This window comes from Pinus tabuliformis, chromosome 1_1 (assembly GCF_031772625.1).
Source record: "Pinus tabuliformis cultivar Carrire ecotype Pingquan chromosome 1_1, CPIR1, whole genome shotgun sequence".
Taxonomy (NCBI): Eukaryota; Viridiplantae; Streptophyta; class Pinopsida; order Pinales; family Pinaceae; genus Pinus; species Pinus tabuliformis.
The window spans coordinates 210,666,029-210,681,763 of record NC_142297.1 but is presented as its reverse complement, the minus strand read 5'-3'; the positions used below and the strand labels follow the sequence as shown (position 1 = coordinate 210,681,763).

Below are 15,735 nucleotides of genomic sequence, written 5' to 3'. Positions count from 1 at the left end.
AAGATACAGAGAAACAGATATCCACGATAGCGTCTAGAACAGTAAGACAAATAGCTCAGCACAATAAAAAAACACTGTGGATAACAGGATCTACCAATAAACCAAAACATCTAGAACAGGTTCTAGATCGTGGCAAAAAAGCACTGAAAAAAACACATGCTGAACATCATATCCATCAAAAAAACCATAGACAAGAGGCCATAGTCAAGTTAGGGACCCGAACTGTTGGGCTGCTTTTTTGGCACTGAATCAAAAATTGAAATGATGCGCTGCAAAATGGAATTATAGGGGGCTTTTGAATCTCTAAAAATTTTGTAATTCCTCCAGTTCCATGCACACCAAATGATAATAATGATGAGATTACGCCTTGGCTCCCTTTGACTGCACCACCATTGGAAGGTTGCATGAACAGAAACAAAAACCATATGAGGAAAACCAAAAAGGATGGCCAGATCATACCAGATTTCCTGTGAGGATTTGCATTGGAAGAACATATGGAGATTTGACTCCTCATCTGATTCACACATCGAACACTTGCTTGGGCCGTGCCAGCTTCTTTTCCTCAAGTTGTTCTTATTTTATTATTTTTGTTTTTTGTTGAGTTTGTTTTAGAGTTATAAAAATAGTTTGTTTTTTATTTTATTATTTTTGTTTTTGGGTTTGTTTTCAAGTTATAAAAATAGTTTTGTTTTTTATTAATTTTTGTTTTATTTGATTAGTTAAATATTATTAATATTTTAAAGTAATTTAAGTTTATAATTTATTATTAATATTTGAAAGTAATTTAAGTTTATGGATTATATAAGCTTTGAATTGATAGTAAATGAATATATTGTCAAATTACATTTTCCAAAAAAAAGTTATTGGTTCAAATATCTATCATTTCAGCTCATAAAATTAAATTGTATTTTATTATTTAAATTGTAAATTTATAAAGTGGAATGTAATTTAATTTAATTGTTACTGTTTTTTAAGAAATTATTTCTGAGAAATCTTTTTTGCATTAGAATTGCAAAAATTTATATGACGAGAAACAAGATTTTGGGAAAAAAAATTGAAAAAATGAAAATGACAAAACAAAACAATTACAACTATGCATTTAAATCTAGCAGACTGCTGTATGAAAAAAAAAAGACAAGACTGTCTAATCCACACTAAAGACAAGACAGTCTAATCCACACTAAAGGTTTGGGCCAAAACTCTTAATACCGTAACTCGGAAAACGAAGCAACAATGTTGTATGATCGCAATCCAATCCAATTTGTACAAAACGAAGCAATAATGGTATATGATTGCAACCCATTTTGTAAAAGACAATATCTAATTTAGATTAATTACTTTCATCCGTTGGGAAAATCTACCTGCCGTGAATCTACTTTCCGGCACAACAAAAATACTATTATTTTCAGACACAACAAACAAATTATTTAAAGAAATTTAAAAAATGCATGCCACATTCCACAAGCACAGCGTATCGGTTTATAGCTATTCAAAAACCGTTTTAGAAATAAAAATAAAGTCCAAAACGCAATAACAAAGCTTATCAGAGTATAACAATGCAAATCGTATGTGCTTTTCTAGACTCAAAAATCTCTTTAGAAATAAAAATAATGTGCAAAATACAATAGCAAGGCTTAGGAATAAAAGGACATAGATAAAATAGAGAATTTCAATCTTAGCAAAATAAAGTGCAAAATACAATAACAAGGCTTAGGAATAAAAGGACATGATAAAATAGATAATTTCAATCTGTTAAGAGTGCATTGGGCAATCAAGAAGTAAGATTGGTAATGCGCTATGGATGTTTTCAATACTATATATGAGCAGCACGGGAAAAATGAGCTGCCTGAAAATCGCCCTACTATATATGATCATCCTTTCCATCTCCAAAAAGAAAAGTCACATTCATTATAGACTACTCCGGAGTCCGTAGTATATATTGCGGGGGACGACGGAGATAAAAGCACAGTACACGATTGTTTCCTACGTCGAAGCCTTTACCAACGCCCGACTCTTCAAACTTTGTAGGATGCGCCAAACGCCGTCTTCCTTAGTCGGACGCGCCAACCGCCGTCTTCCTTCAGCTTTGGCCTATTGTCCCCACCTCACGACAGCATATCAAGCTGCCGCCTATTATCCCCACCCCGCGACGTCAAAGACGGCAATGTTCCCCTACTTGGTAGCTCCTCTAATTCTCTGCACCTGAGAATGTCTAGTTTTTTAAGTGTGGTTGGCAATGCTCCAACCTTAACTAGACGATCACAACCCTCTATGCGGAGATGTTGAAGATTGGGGAAAACAGCTTCCAGTTTCCTCGAATCGGTTGCTGTTTCAATCCCCCATCCAACTTTCTTGAATGTCGCTTCCTCTATTGACGGGCATTCTTTTATCTCTAACACTTCAAGATCCTTGATCCCTTCGATCTTCAACGTTTCCAATTGACTCAACATTCTGATGGAATCGCGCAGACATTTCAAGGAGCAGTAGGCGAGCGTCAATTCCTTCAAGCTCCTTAGATAACCCAATGAAGGTGGCAGCGATTCCAAGCAAGAGCTTTTTAATTTCAGAGTTTTCAAATTACTTAGGTTTCCGATAGCACTTGGCAATTCTTTGAACTCAAAGTCCAAACGCAATCTTTGCAAAAACCGTAAATATGCAAGCTGGGCAGGCACTGCTTCAATATTCTCACGAGCTGAAAGAGAGAAGCCTCCTGAAAGAGACAAGTCTTCAAGTGTGGTGATCTTTTCCAGGGTTTCGACCGAGATGGTCAACTGCTTGCAACCAGTCAAATGCAAATATTTTAGTTGTATAAAATTTTCGAAAGAATTGGGGGGCATCCGCAATTCTGAGCACCTAGACAAGCGAATATGCTGGAGATTGGTTAATTCCTTGAAAGAATTTGGGAGCGTCTGCAATTTTTGGCAATGAGACAAGTCAATATGCTGGAGGTTGATTAAATTGCCAAAGGAACTTGGCAGCATCTGCAATTTTCCGCAACCAGACAAGTCAATATGCTGGAGCTTGGTTAATTCCCCGAAAACATTTGGGAGCGTCTGCAATTTTCCGCAACGAGACAAGGCAATATGCTGGAGCTTGGTTAAATTCCCAAAGGAACTTGGCAGCATCTGCAATTTTCCCCCATCAGACAAGTCAATATGCTGGAGCTTGGTTAAATTCCCAAATGAACTTGGCAGCATCTGCAATTTTCCGCAATCAGACAAGTCAATATGCTGGAGCTTGGTTAAATTCCCAAATGAACTTGGCAGCATCTGCAATTTTCCGCAATCAGACAAGGCAATATGCTGGAGCTTGGTTAAATTCCCAAAGGAATCTGGTAGATTCTGCAATTTATCGCAGCCAATCAACAATAGATATTGCAGGTTGATTAAATTCCCAAAAGAATCTGGCAGCATTTCAAGTAGGCCGCACCGGAACAACTCAACATACTGGAGGCTGGTAATGTTCCCAAAAGCATCTGGCAGCGACCTCAAATGACAGTAGCTTAATACCAAGTGTTTCAAGGACGCCAACTGACAGAACTCTTCTGGCAAACTTTCCAATGGCATTTGACTATCCACAGTGCCACCGCCGAGGACAATCTTCTCTAGGTGCTTCAGCTGCCCTATGGACTTTGGAATCTTGGACAGCCTACTAGGCACGACTTGCAACTCCCTCAGGTTCAGGGGTGCCTGCAATGCCCCACTACGTCAACCATATGGTATATGAAAACAGTAAACCGATTTTTACAATGAAGATAAATAGAAACAGCCCTGTCAATGAGTTACATGACTACCTACCTGAGATTCACGGCGCCACAGTTTTTCCAAATTGTCTCTCCTCCTATCTAAAACTAATAAATTCCGGGTTGAAATCTTTGAAGCTGACGAGGAGTGTTGCCAGCACTCATCGTAAAGATATATTAGTTGCAGTGACCGCCCAACGCTGAATATGCCTTCCACACGAGAATGCTCAAAGTCAGGGAGCTGCAACCTCAGCTCAGGTACTAGATGATCGCATTCTGGAAAAGTTATGAGTTGTCCCACCTAAATTGTTGTGTGGAAACTATTAGAAACAATATTGACATCCTTCCAATATTTAAGAATTCAAAATTTGACAGATCACTACACTATTTTAAAAGTCGGTCAAAAACTTACTGATGACTGGTTCCAAAGGGTTACTAAACGAATCCGACGCAAAGGTTCTTTGCTAGCCAGATCTCTGCCCAAATCTCTAAGGTGGTCGTGCATTCCTATGCATTCTGCTTTCTCATCGGGGAATACCTTCTCATGGGGGAATCTATAATCCCTGTACCAACACTCCTCCACCTTGACCTCCACGAGGCACTTGTTTTGTAAATTCTGAAGAGCGAGCGATCCTTCCCACCCGGATCCATCCCATACCCTAATGGCTGTTTCCTTTCTTCGTCCTATGAAGAGACAGGCAATATCTAAGAATATTTGCTTCTCCTCTTCATCCAGACTGTCGTAGCTAATTTTCAGGGTCTTTTGTATGTCTTCAGGAAGTATTTTGGAAATTTTGCGCAACTGCGCTTTCCAATGCTCAAGATTTTTACGATAAAGAAGCGACCCGATGACTTTGAGAGATAATGGTAACCCCTTGCAGGCATCCAAAAAATCATTAACTAACTGTTCAAATCCTGGAACAGCATTAGGTTGTCGGAATGCATGCCAGCAAAAAAGCTCTGTGGAGTGTTGTGGATTGAGGCCTTCGAGCATGTAAATAAATCCATCTTCAACGCCCCAATTTGTAAATATGCTCTTATCACGGGATGTTACTAAAATTAAGCTACTGCAATTAAGGACATCCTTCGCTGGAAGCAATGCATCCAGCTGATCGATATGATCAGCATCATCTACAATGATAAGAGCATGACAATGTGAGAGATGCTGTTTAAGGATAGAGATACCTTCGTGGGTGTTGTTTATTCGGACATCGACCTGACTCAAGTCCTTTATAAGTTGTATCTGCAACGACTCTAAGGATCCTCTGGAGGCCTTTTCTCTGACATCACATATAAAACTGGAACGAGGGTACTTTGTTCTCTCACGGTTAAAGAACTCTTTGGCGAGGGTCGTTTTTCCAACGCGACAATTCCTACAATCCTAACCTCCCCATTTTGGTGCTGCTGCAATAACACTCTTTCTTCAAAAACTTTAATTTTGTCATCCAATCCAGTCGGATATTTGGAGACATCCAGGGGTGGCTTTGGAACTATTTTCAACAATCGTTCCACGACAGCGGCCAGCAGCATCCCCTCGTCACTGTATAATATTGAGAATAAACTTACTCGAAAGAGAAAACTATGATATAACTATGAATCAGACAAATGAAACAATAACCTTTACTGACAAACGAACAGGGAGATTTGAGTACTCACCCATTATAGGGCGCCTCGTCCAGCTCGAAGCCGCTGAGTCCAGCAACTTCCTTGAGAGCATTCTTCCATTTTCCAATGGTGTTGGAATCGTATCGTTGCAGAGAATCGAACGTTCTCTTCTTTTGGAGCGAGCTCAGGGCTTCGGCATATACTCCTTTTTCTCCCTCCGTCCACCGAAGTGCTGAAGGTTTGACATGGAAGAATATGGGAAGAATGGTTGAGCCCTTCTTCTGCTTCATCTCCAGCATGAGCAGCAGCTCGTTGAGACACCAGGGTGATTGGGAATAATTGGGCGAGAAAATAGCTAAATGCACGGAGGCAGCTCTAATAGCACCGTCTATCTCATTAGTTAACTCTTCTCCCTTCCTGATTTCTTCCCTGTCCAGGAAGACTCGCAATCGATGACCCCTGAGACAATTGTAAAGATGGTTGACAAACGTGTTCTTAACGTCAGGGCCTCTGTGATTGAGGAACACATCGAACTGGTAGCAGTTATTGCCGTCCGCTGTGGAAGTGGAGGCGGAGGCCAACGCACTTGATGTGGAGGAAGATGCCATGGGATGCAGAATAATAGAGAAGTAATACAAAAGATTGGGAATGCGCAATCAATCACCTGAATATAATATTTTCGTGTAGTTCTGCTCACAAATGCAAAGGGTGTACCAGTTGCTTCCAAGCTATTACCAGGCCTTTGGCACGCTGTGTGTCTCAATCTCTCATTGCTTGCCAAACCAGTAAACAAAACCAAACTGCAATGTGAAGATAGATTCATTCACAGTTGCTTTAATACCGAACTATACTGCCCTTCTCTATGTTAAGTAATTGTCAGATAAATTGAAATAAAAACATGGCAGAGTTTAAGTGGGTAAGGAAGTGGAAGCCAGAAATGTGTTGCAGTTTCTTCGTGGGTACCTTGCATTTCCTGATTGGTTTAACTACCGACACGGCCCCACTTCACGCGTTTTTATCTCTTTCGTCGAAAAGACGATCCCCTTTCGCATGATTCTTTTCTTTTGATTTTCGTTGGAGGAAACTTCCTTTCCTTTCCTTTCTTTTTCTTTGGATTTGATTTCAATGGGGACCGCGTGCCGACTACTATATGCCACCTAAACTTCAACACACATGCCACCTAACTTCCTAGTCAGGGAACACGATTTTTCCCTTCTGATTTCCCGCTTGCCGATTAGTATATGCAATCGACCTTCTTTGTTACGACTCTTTCTTTTTTCTATTTTTTTTGTAATTTAAAAAACAATTTTCTCCGTTTACTTTGGTCTTATTATTGACCACTAATTTATGATGTAAGTTTTCATAGTATATGAAAAAACAACAAAACCACTTAAATGATATAAAAACATGAAGTTGTGGAAGGAGCTTTCATTTAAAGGTTGTTCCTGCCATGACTTTCAAACAAAACGATCAACTGAAATTCACAATAGATATCTTGAAGTAAAGTTCTTTTCGGATAAATTTATTTTGAAGTAAAGGTTTTTTTTGCAAATTGTCTGATAAATTTTGGTGGGTATGGCCGATTTTTTTGGAAATTTTTGTGATGAGTTTTTTCTGGGTTAATTTTTCTAAAATCTGGCAAGAATTTATTGAAATCACGAGTTTGATGAGTAAGGGGGCACAATAGAAGTGCCACAAAAGTTTTTTAGGGCATTGAATCCATATATACAGTCAAAAAACCAGTGTAAATAACACAAATTAAGATTTCACCTCAATTTTTCCATCGAATTCGAGCACAAGTCCAAAAAATCACACTAAAGACAACTCCATTAACAAATCCATTATATATATACACACTTTGATTTAAATGATAAAGTTATATTAAAATTAATTATTATATAATTGTGATTAATTTCTTTTTTTTAATATAAGAAAAATAAAGATATTTAAAATGCAACTAATCAAAATATTATGTTAATAAGAGGTGCCATTTTTTTAAACTACTCCCATGGACTTTATATGTTATCGGTTACATTTCTTAATTAATATGAAATTGATTATTTATATAAAAAATTGTTTTTATCCTAAAAACAATTAGGATAGGCATACATTATAAGTCTATCCAACTTAATAATGGACTTTTTTTAAGGTGTGTGAAAGAAGTATTGTAAGATGCTTTGAATGATTTTTTAGGGGCAAGACATTTGAACAACAAAAAAATTCTCATCTCAAACAATCAACTATTATGTTAGTTATAATGTAAAATACAACATAATATGTATTTAATTAAAAAAATATCACAAGTTTAAACATGATTATCAACTTCCTCAGATCTCTTCAAAGTAGTTATTTTTCTCAGAGGTAAATTTACTCATTTTTACTATCCCTTTTTTGTAAGTTAAAATTGTAATGTTTTACTACTATGATTTTAAAAATCCATAATAAAAACCATAACCAAATCAACAAGTGACAATACTATAAACATTTCTTTTTTTAATTTAATATAAAAAATATAACATTTTTAAAATTATAGCATTTACAAGATATCATTATACCCAAAATCTTAAAATCAATATGTAATAAAATAATTGTGTTACAAAAATATTTATTCTTCCTATCAAATTTAAAATTATAAATTTTTTGAACCTATGATTTAAAAACCAATATCATTAAAAAATCCTTATGAAAAAAAGGAAAAGTAGAAAACTAAATGGATGTGAAATGCACTACCTTATAAATAAATAAATAAGAATAATTAAAATAATAAGAATAAATTTGAAATAATATATATATATATATATATATATATATATATATATATATATATATAATTAAAAATAATGATGATTTAATTTTAAGGTCATGACTAAGCTAGACAATTCTTGTTTTTGAGATAAGAGACCCACCTCCATACAACTATTTGACTACAAAATTTTATGGAAGTGTACATTTCTAAATAATACCAATAATATTTTGAAAAAAATGACATTAAACATTTATCTATCTACTTTGTTCATTCTTCATACTTACTCAAAAATATTAAATAAGTTTTTAAAAAGTAAAATACAAATTTTCATTTTTCTTTTGTTTCATGACACGCTAGCTTTTGGATAAGAAAGTACAACCTAGTGGCAGCTAATCTATCATAATCATGCAAAAATGGCACCTGCCCTAGGGCACACTAGCCTTTAATGTGGTTGAATTTTTCGTATCCATGTAGTTTTTAACCAAAAATCCTCACATAATGAGTGCCTTAACAAGACACCATGTATTAAACTATTCTACATCTCATTGGATAAAAAAATTCAAATTAAAACATTAATATTTTTCAAAGATAAATTAATTAAAAAAATAAAGAAATAGTGTTAGTGCCTTCCATATTATAGCAATAGCTTCATGATTAACTTTGGATTATGATTCCTTGATGGGGGCGCAAATGGTGGTGGGTATGCAATTTTTTTGGGAGATGTGTCTGGTACACATTTGTTGCATCTGGTGCATGGTGTGATAAAGCATAGCTGAGAGGGGTCAGTATTCACAACCAACGTCCCTTCGTTATAAATGCTTGATCATTTCTATGGGGTGGCAGAGGTACGTTACATATGGGAGTGGAGGTGAGGTTCATTCCTCTACCTCTTCCACCTGAATTTATTTCGCTATGAATTTCTGTGGATTATGGTTGCATGTTGATGAGTTCAGGTTTGGTTGTGGAGTTAGTGTTATGTGAGATTCAGTTCAAGCTGGTGTGACTACAGAGCCAATGTTTTTTGTCTTGTATCTACATTCCATAGAGCTTGGGTTGGTCTTTGACTTGGGGTCATCTATTCAACCTCACCCTCTTTGGACAACAAATCTAAAGGTAATCGTATCCTTGTCTAGGCCTTATTTATGGTTATTGATACCCAAGTCATTTTTCAATTTGCGTTTGAAGTTTAGGGGAGCCTACTTTTGTTAGTGGATTTTTTTTTTACTTATTCAGGTTTCGTTGCACCCTTTCTGATTTTTGACCTTGGAGTTCTATGGTCTCATGAATGGGGGTTCCCTTAGGTTGATTGTAATATTCCTTTTTTTTCTATATGGCCAGGATGGATGGAATTTGACCATCGTATCTATCGTGGTATTTTCCCATGCCCAAATGGAAAAATATTTAATCTTTCTAGCACATTATAGTGTTCTAATTAAGATGCTTACAATAAGAAGAAAATGGAACACAAAGGGATCTGAAAAATGTAGCCGTGTTTATATTAATAACTATAAAATAATACATGCCCATACAAGTAATATTGGAGTCGCTGCCAAAGGCATGCACGAATCCTCATCAATGACTAATCTAAGACACGCAAGCACACTTGTGAATCCTCGATGAATCCATTAGAAAAAATTAATTGCGGGGTTTTGTCTCGGGATCAAGCTGGAACTAACCAAACCAAGTTCTCAACAACCACACAATAAGATAGACAAACTCATGATCCTCAAATTCCTTTCTCCTCTCCCTTTTCATAGGCTTGATAGACTCTCTAGAAGCCTTTATTTTGTTATTCCCCCCCAAAAAAACTGTGGGAAAATAACACGGCAGAGACCATGGTCAAATATCCTCCACCTTAACATATATAAAACAAGGAATATTACAAATCCTCTTACCTCGAGATTGCTTTCCCTCAAGCAATTCACAGTTGTCTATCAGTATGGTTGTCTGAAGCAGTTGAGTACCAATATTGGGGTCCCATATGAACCACTAAATCATCACAATATGCCACTGTATCACCCAATCAAGGATATATCTCCCAATTCCTAGATCCTAGATCAACCTCTGAGTCCATTACCCATCAATAGATCCACTGGTGTGTGAACTTCCACTTGGATCCCAATCTAAATGTTGACTCAACTTGCCATCAACAGATCCTCCTAGATCCCAATGCCACCATAACCCAACTTCATAACACATGCACCATGGCTCTCATTGTATTATGTCCCTGGCTAAGAATGTCCTCCCAAGAATTGTCTCATCAATTAGGTACCAACTCATAATCTCTCGCTAATCCATATGTTGACATGTATCCTATGTGTAAATACCCACACGAGAAACAATCCCACCATGTTGATGTTGTGCTACTCTGATCCTAATTGGGATGCTCCTAAGTTGTTGGACCATTGCTTGGTCTTGGCCCACCTATAAAACCCATTTGGAAGGCTCCCATAAGATCCATCTGGAAAAAAATTCCCCTTTTCCTTCAATGCACAAAGGTGGGATGATAAAGATGCAAGCCTTGTCGATGTATCCTTGAAGAGGGTTTCCCTGTAACTCCCAAGTATTTTACTCTTGTTGTATTATAAGGGAGTTGAGTCATTCCTCAACACTATACAGCTTGGCCACTGACTCGACACATACGCCAATGAGATCCTCAATTTTCATATTCTCCTGTAAGACATAGAGAAATTTTAGGGGTGAATCTTTGCCCATGGGCACAATTTAATGGGCTTTCTATTTTTAACAGGGCAATTTTTTAAATTGCACCTTTTTCAATCGTTCCCCCAAAAATTATGGAAACAGTTAGAGACAAAAAAATAATTAACCACCAATATTATGGAAACAGTTAGAGATAAAACATATTTCACCTCTCCAAATTTTCATTCCAAGCCCTAATTCGCCTTGAAAAATTAGTTTGCGAGTGGGATTTGCTTCTAATCTCCACCCCTCGATTTCTAAGAATGGCTCATAACTCGTTGCAAGCCCTAGTTTGCCTTGAAAAAATCGTTTGCATGTAACACAATGCGGGTGGAATTTTCATTTGCTTCCAATCGGCCCCTAATTTCCAGGAATGGAATTGGTTAGGGGTTATTTTTCCCTCGTCTATGGTTGAATTTATCCTAGATTTTAGGGGTTTTATTGCATTTAAAGTCTCATTCCCTTGTATAGATGTGTATGATATCTACGCTCAAAACGAATACGATTCGGTCCCCACATGCCTCTAGCTATCCGTAAAAGGAGAAGGGATGAGATAACATGGGACAGTCCTCCCATGACCAAATCCAAATCACTAGCACATAGTTAAGGGAGGAGTGCCTCGCATGAGAACACTTGGGTAGCGGACAAAGTGTAGCAACTCCGTGATCAATTGAGTCTTCACAATGATTGTTTGGCATTAAGTTGTAGTCTCAGTCTGGTCCATTGATTGGTGGCCTGGACAGTTGGAAAATTTTGGATGTTTCAACCTCGATTTGGCCCTTTTTGTGAAGATCAAACAAAAGGTACAACCTTTTATCTCTTCCTTTTAAAAGACAGGATGGATTGTTTTGGTTTAGTTGTTTTGTTCACCAGCACATAGTTAAGGGAGGAGTGCCTCGCATGAGTGTAACACCTTCCTCCCACATTTACCCAAGTTAACCGATCCGCTGGGATAAACATGTGACGATAGGATACTATGATGTGATTCAACTCACCATGTACACTTAAGGAAGTGGAACTGACAAAAGACAACCAATCTAACCTTCTACACATGCTACAAAACCTTGAGGAGCCAACCAACCTTTCCAGGTGACCAACCCCTAAGATAAATTAGCATTTTACTGAGCTAGAGCCCTAGTCGCTCCCTTGCCAAGCACTCCAACCAACTGAGAGCCTCTAGTCACTCCCATTAGCCTGCCTGAGTTATGCTAGTGACTGCGAGATTTAAGGCTATTTTCTAGGGCTAGGACCTAGACACTACCCAGAACTCCATGAAACTTCCATAACTCATAAAAGAAATGAAGACAATGCTTTTGATAACAAACTTTATCAAGAACTTGACTGACCCCTACTAGACATTACAGGCATTTCGTCAAACATGTCACAAATATGTAATCTATAGGTCATAACAACATATCTAAGCATAAAGGTATCACACCTATTTGAGAATTTCTAAGAAGCATTGATGACTTATCACAATAGCTACATTATCATATATTAGTTCATATATTCATTGTACATTCATTTATAAATGAAAACATGATGAGAGCCTGTTGTAGCGGTTACAACCACCCTCCAAAATTTTCACCTGCACCCAATTTCGAAGCCTCCCTTGAGAGTTTCACTTGATGACTACACACCCTTGGGTTCACTTTGTGAGCTGTGTGAGTCTTTGCATCTGCCTTGTTTTTTCATTTCATCTAAGTTTTTGCATGTTGGTATCTAAGTCATGCTTGCGACCGTGTTCTGGTTATGCTCAAAGTCTTCACTTCGTGTGTACTTGTTATGTTTGTTATGAAAGCATTTGTCACATTCACACACAGAGTCACATTCAATGTCACACAATAAACATCACGGTCGATCAACGATCAATCACGAGTGTCGCGCTTGTCGCTTGCACCATCGATCAATCATGTTGAACATGTGTGTCTGGATGGTATGATTCATCTCGTCGTCGAGTCATGGGAGTGTGTGTTTACATAATCACCTATGCATCTTTCGACCATTCACACACTTAGTCATTTTGTTGAAGTTCTTATGACTGGACTCCCCTCTATCAACCAAACCATCACCCCACCATCAACTCGATCGACTGTCACCCAGAATAATGCAGAATCACCAATAAAGTCTTTCCAAGTTGTGTTGATCGCAAGCGATCCAATCAACTTTCATGCTGACCACCCAGAGAGTCGAAACAGGCAACCACCAAGGGACTGACTCCCCCCAAAAATTGTGCAAAGGCTGTTGACCTCGCCTACTCTGTTGACCGAGGAAATTGTGCAGACAGGTCAGACAAACACCAAGTGTCCATCCCTATCTCCTTCACAAAATTATGCATTTTTCCCAGTCAGTTCTCCCGACAGTCGACCGGCTGCTCATCCAAGAAACTGCGCAGTTTTCATGAGCAGGCCTCCTGCTGCTCAGTAGTCCGCTCAACTCAGAAAATGCGCAGAGAAGATCAGCAGGCCAGCCTCCTAGCCTCAATGTATTTTCCTTCGCCAGAAGCTCCTAGCAGCAGACTGCCAGTTCCCTCAAGGAATTGCGCAGTTTCTGCTACCAAGCTCCCAACAGCTAACTTCTTGTTCCCTTTGGGAATCACGCAGTTTTGGCTACCAGTAGCCAAGCAGCCAACTGCCAATTCCCTCTAGGAATTACACAGTTTTGGATTCCAGTGACCCAGTAGCCAACTGCCAGTTCCCTCTAGGAATTGGGTAGTTTTGGCTGCTAGGATCTTGGCCAATTCCTCTAAAAAACTGTGCAATCACTGCCTACTGATCCTCCATGCAATCTGACTTGTTCCTCTAGAAAATTGCGCAATTTTTTCCTTCCATCCCCTGCTACCTGCTTGTCCTGGAAAATGCACAGAATTTGTCTGCCTTGCCTTTTTGTAGCCTGGGTTGTCCCTCCCAGAATTTGCACAGTTTTTTCTTCTAGCCGAGTCAGACCTCACAAACAGTCACTGTCGACTCAGATTGACCATCTTCATCACCTAGTGACTATTGCGATTTTCATCAGCAGTGCCCAGAGCCATCATCCTGCCTCACAACCTTGCTGCCTCTCCCGGTCACCTGCATCCAAAATGATCATGTGTCATGGTAGACTAGGAGGTTTTTGGATTTGGTGTCGTCCTATCATGAGTGACTGTAGGTACAGGTACACCAACAAACATGGCGCGATGATGAATGGGATGAACGAAGAGAGCACATGAAAAAGGACAGGTTCACCAAAGGACCAATGAACAATGCATGCGAAGAGATGTGCTCATGAATGGATGATCATGCGAAGATGAGTTCACGGATGGATGGACAAGCAAACATGCAAGATTTTCTCGCGAACGGACGAACATGCACCTTTTGCGAACATATGAGCCTGTCAATCCTTCCAACATACAAGCAAGGAGCAACATGCCAAAGAAACATCAAGCGAAACAATGACCATTGAAGACTCCGCGCACTTTTCTATGCGAAGGTGAAGCTATGATACACCATGAAGACATCCATCACCCAGTAGCACTAGAGCTCGACATGCACTCTAGCAGCAGCATGAATGTACCAGCACTGTCATGTCGAGTTGTGTCATGAGTTACGTTGTCCACATCTCTACCGTGGGCCAAGTTGTCAATCAATGTAATGTAACGTGGAAGTCAAAGAGACCCACTTGTCATACAAAGAGTCATGTAAAGTCGAAAAGTCATGGAAGTCGAATAGTCATGAGGGTAGTTGAACAACCACAAGGGTCAGTTTCCCCTTGGATATAAATACCCCCTCATTTTTACATGCAAAGGACTTTTCAACTCAGCTCCTCCCACATAGTGTTGGGAACGGGTTCCCTAAGAGCACTTTTGGGGTCAAAAGCCCAAGTTTTGGCGCAGAAAGCCCAAGTTTTGTATGTAAAAATGCGAAGTCTCCACATTTTGTGGTCGCGGGGTGCAAAGATGTAAAAGTGTCATAAAGGGTGTCCACCCTTCTTTTATGTAAGTTATGTCGGCTTTAGGAGATCTACCCATGGTCCGCGGACCATGGGATTGTATAAAAAGGAGAGACTTAGAAGAGTCTAAGGCAGTTCTTAGGAGATTGGGATGTAATGAGTCGATGCAACGAAATAATACTTCATTTCATTAATGTAAATACAAAAATATGCTTACAAACAGGAATGGAAATAAACCAGCTAGGGCGATGTGGTGGCTACATGCCTCTGAACTGCCTTAAAATGAGGCTCAAAGGCCATTTTATTATTGAACAATAAGAGCAAACCATAAACAACCAAAACCCTAACCCAAGGAGATGTAACACCAAGAGTTTATGGGCCCCGTTGGGGTGAGTTGGACAACCAGTTTTCTGGGGTTGCGACTTGGTCATATTATCTCTGCTTGACATGCATGATAGCTCGTTGGAAAGATCTCTCCGAGGACTATGATGAAAAAAACAATTTTAGACAAAGAATCATTAGCGGTAGATTTCCAAAAATATGTCGTTTGGGGCCTCAAAACGGCTCCAGAAGTTTAGGACCAAAAAACTGCTAAAAATAGTAAATTGTGCTACAATTAAAGAAACTGAAAAACTGAAAGAAGCAATGGTGGGGGTAGTGAAATTGGTAGGTGGCCACCAATATCCACCTGGATCATTCCTTCCCCCTTAGGAAGCAATGGTCCCCATTGCATTGAGTTCCTCCATGAGATGAGGAAACTTCTGCTAAACTTGATCCCTGGTGAGCCACTTGCCCTGTTGAAGGAGTTGCCCTGATTTGACAACTCGATAGAGTTGGATATTCTATTGGTGAGTGTGCTTGATTTGTGTGTCCATGATCCGATCAGTTGTAGCTTGTTACATGCAATCTGGATTTAGCTCTGTGAGTGTGAGTTGTTCTGCAACGTCGGATGTGTCTAGTAATGGTGGAAAGTACGACCGAAGGCAGTCCACATTGAACACTGGGTGCAGGCCAA

The 15,735-nt window shown here is 38.9% G+C and overlaps 2 protein-coding genes across 3 annotated transcripts; both read right to left on the bottom strand.

Moving 5' to 3' along the window:
- Nucleotides 1-1,662: 1,662 nt before the first annotated feature.
- LOC149212284 (toll/interleukin-1 receptor-like protein) lies at nt 1,663-6,197 on the bottom strand. Of its 2 annotated transcripts, XM_089391811.1 has the most exons (3): nt 5,399-6,197; nt 4,155-5,282; nt 3,601-4,043 (listed from the first exon to the last, which is right to left on the bottom strand). In XM_089391811.1, exons 1-2 carry the CDS (start codon nt 5,953-5,955, stop codon nt 4,997-4,999), a joined length of 843 nt encoding a protein of 280 aa, XP_089247937.1. In that variant the 5' UTR covers nt 5,956-6,197; the 3' UTR covers nt 3,601-4,043; nt 4,155-4,996. The 2 variants fall into 2 exon arrangements, with proteins under 2 accessions (XP_089247936.1, XP_089247937.1); XM_089391810.1 differs by lacking the exon at nt 5,399-6,197 and having other exon boundaries at nt 1,663-4,043; nt 4,155-4,998.
- LOC149212285 (disease resistance protein L6-like) lies at nt 3,652-4,736 on the bottom strand. The gene is made up of 3 exons (XM_089388615.1): nt 4,155-4,736; nt 3,798-4,043; nt 3,652-3,702 (listed from the first exon to the last, which is right to left on the bottom strand). Exons 1-3 carry the CDS (start codon nt 4,734-4,736, stop codon nt 3,652-3,654), a joined length of 879 nt encoding a protein of 292 aa, XP_089244741.1.
- Nucleotides 6,198-15,735: the final 9,538 nt, after the last annotated feature.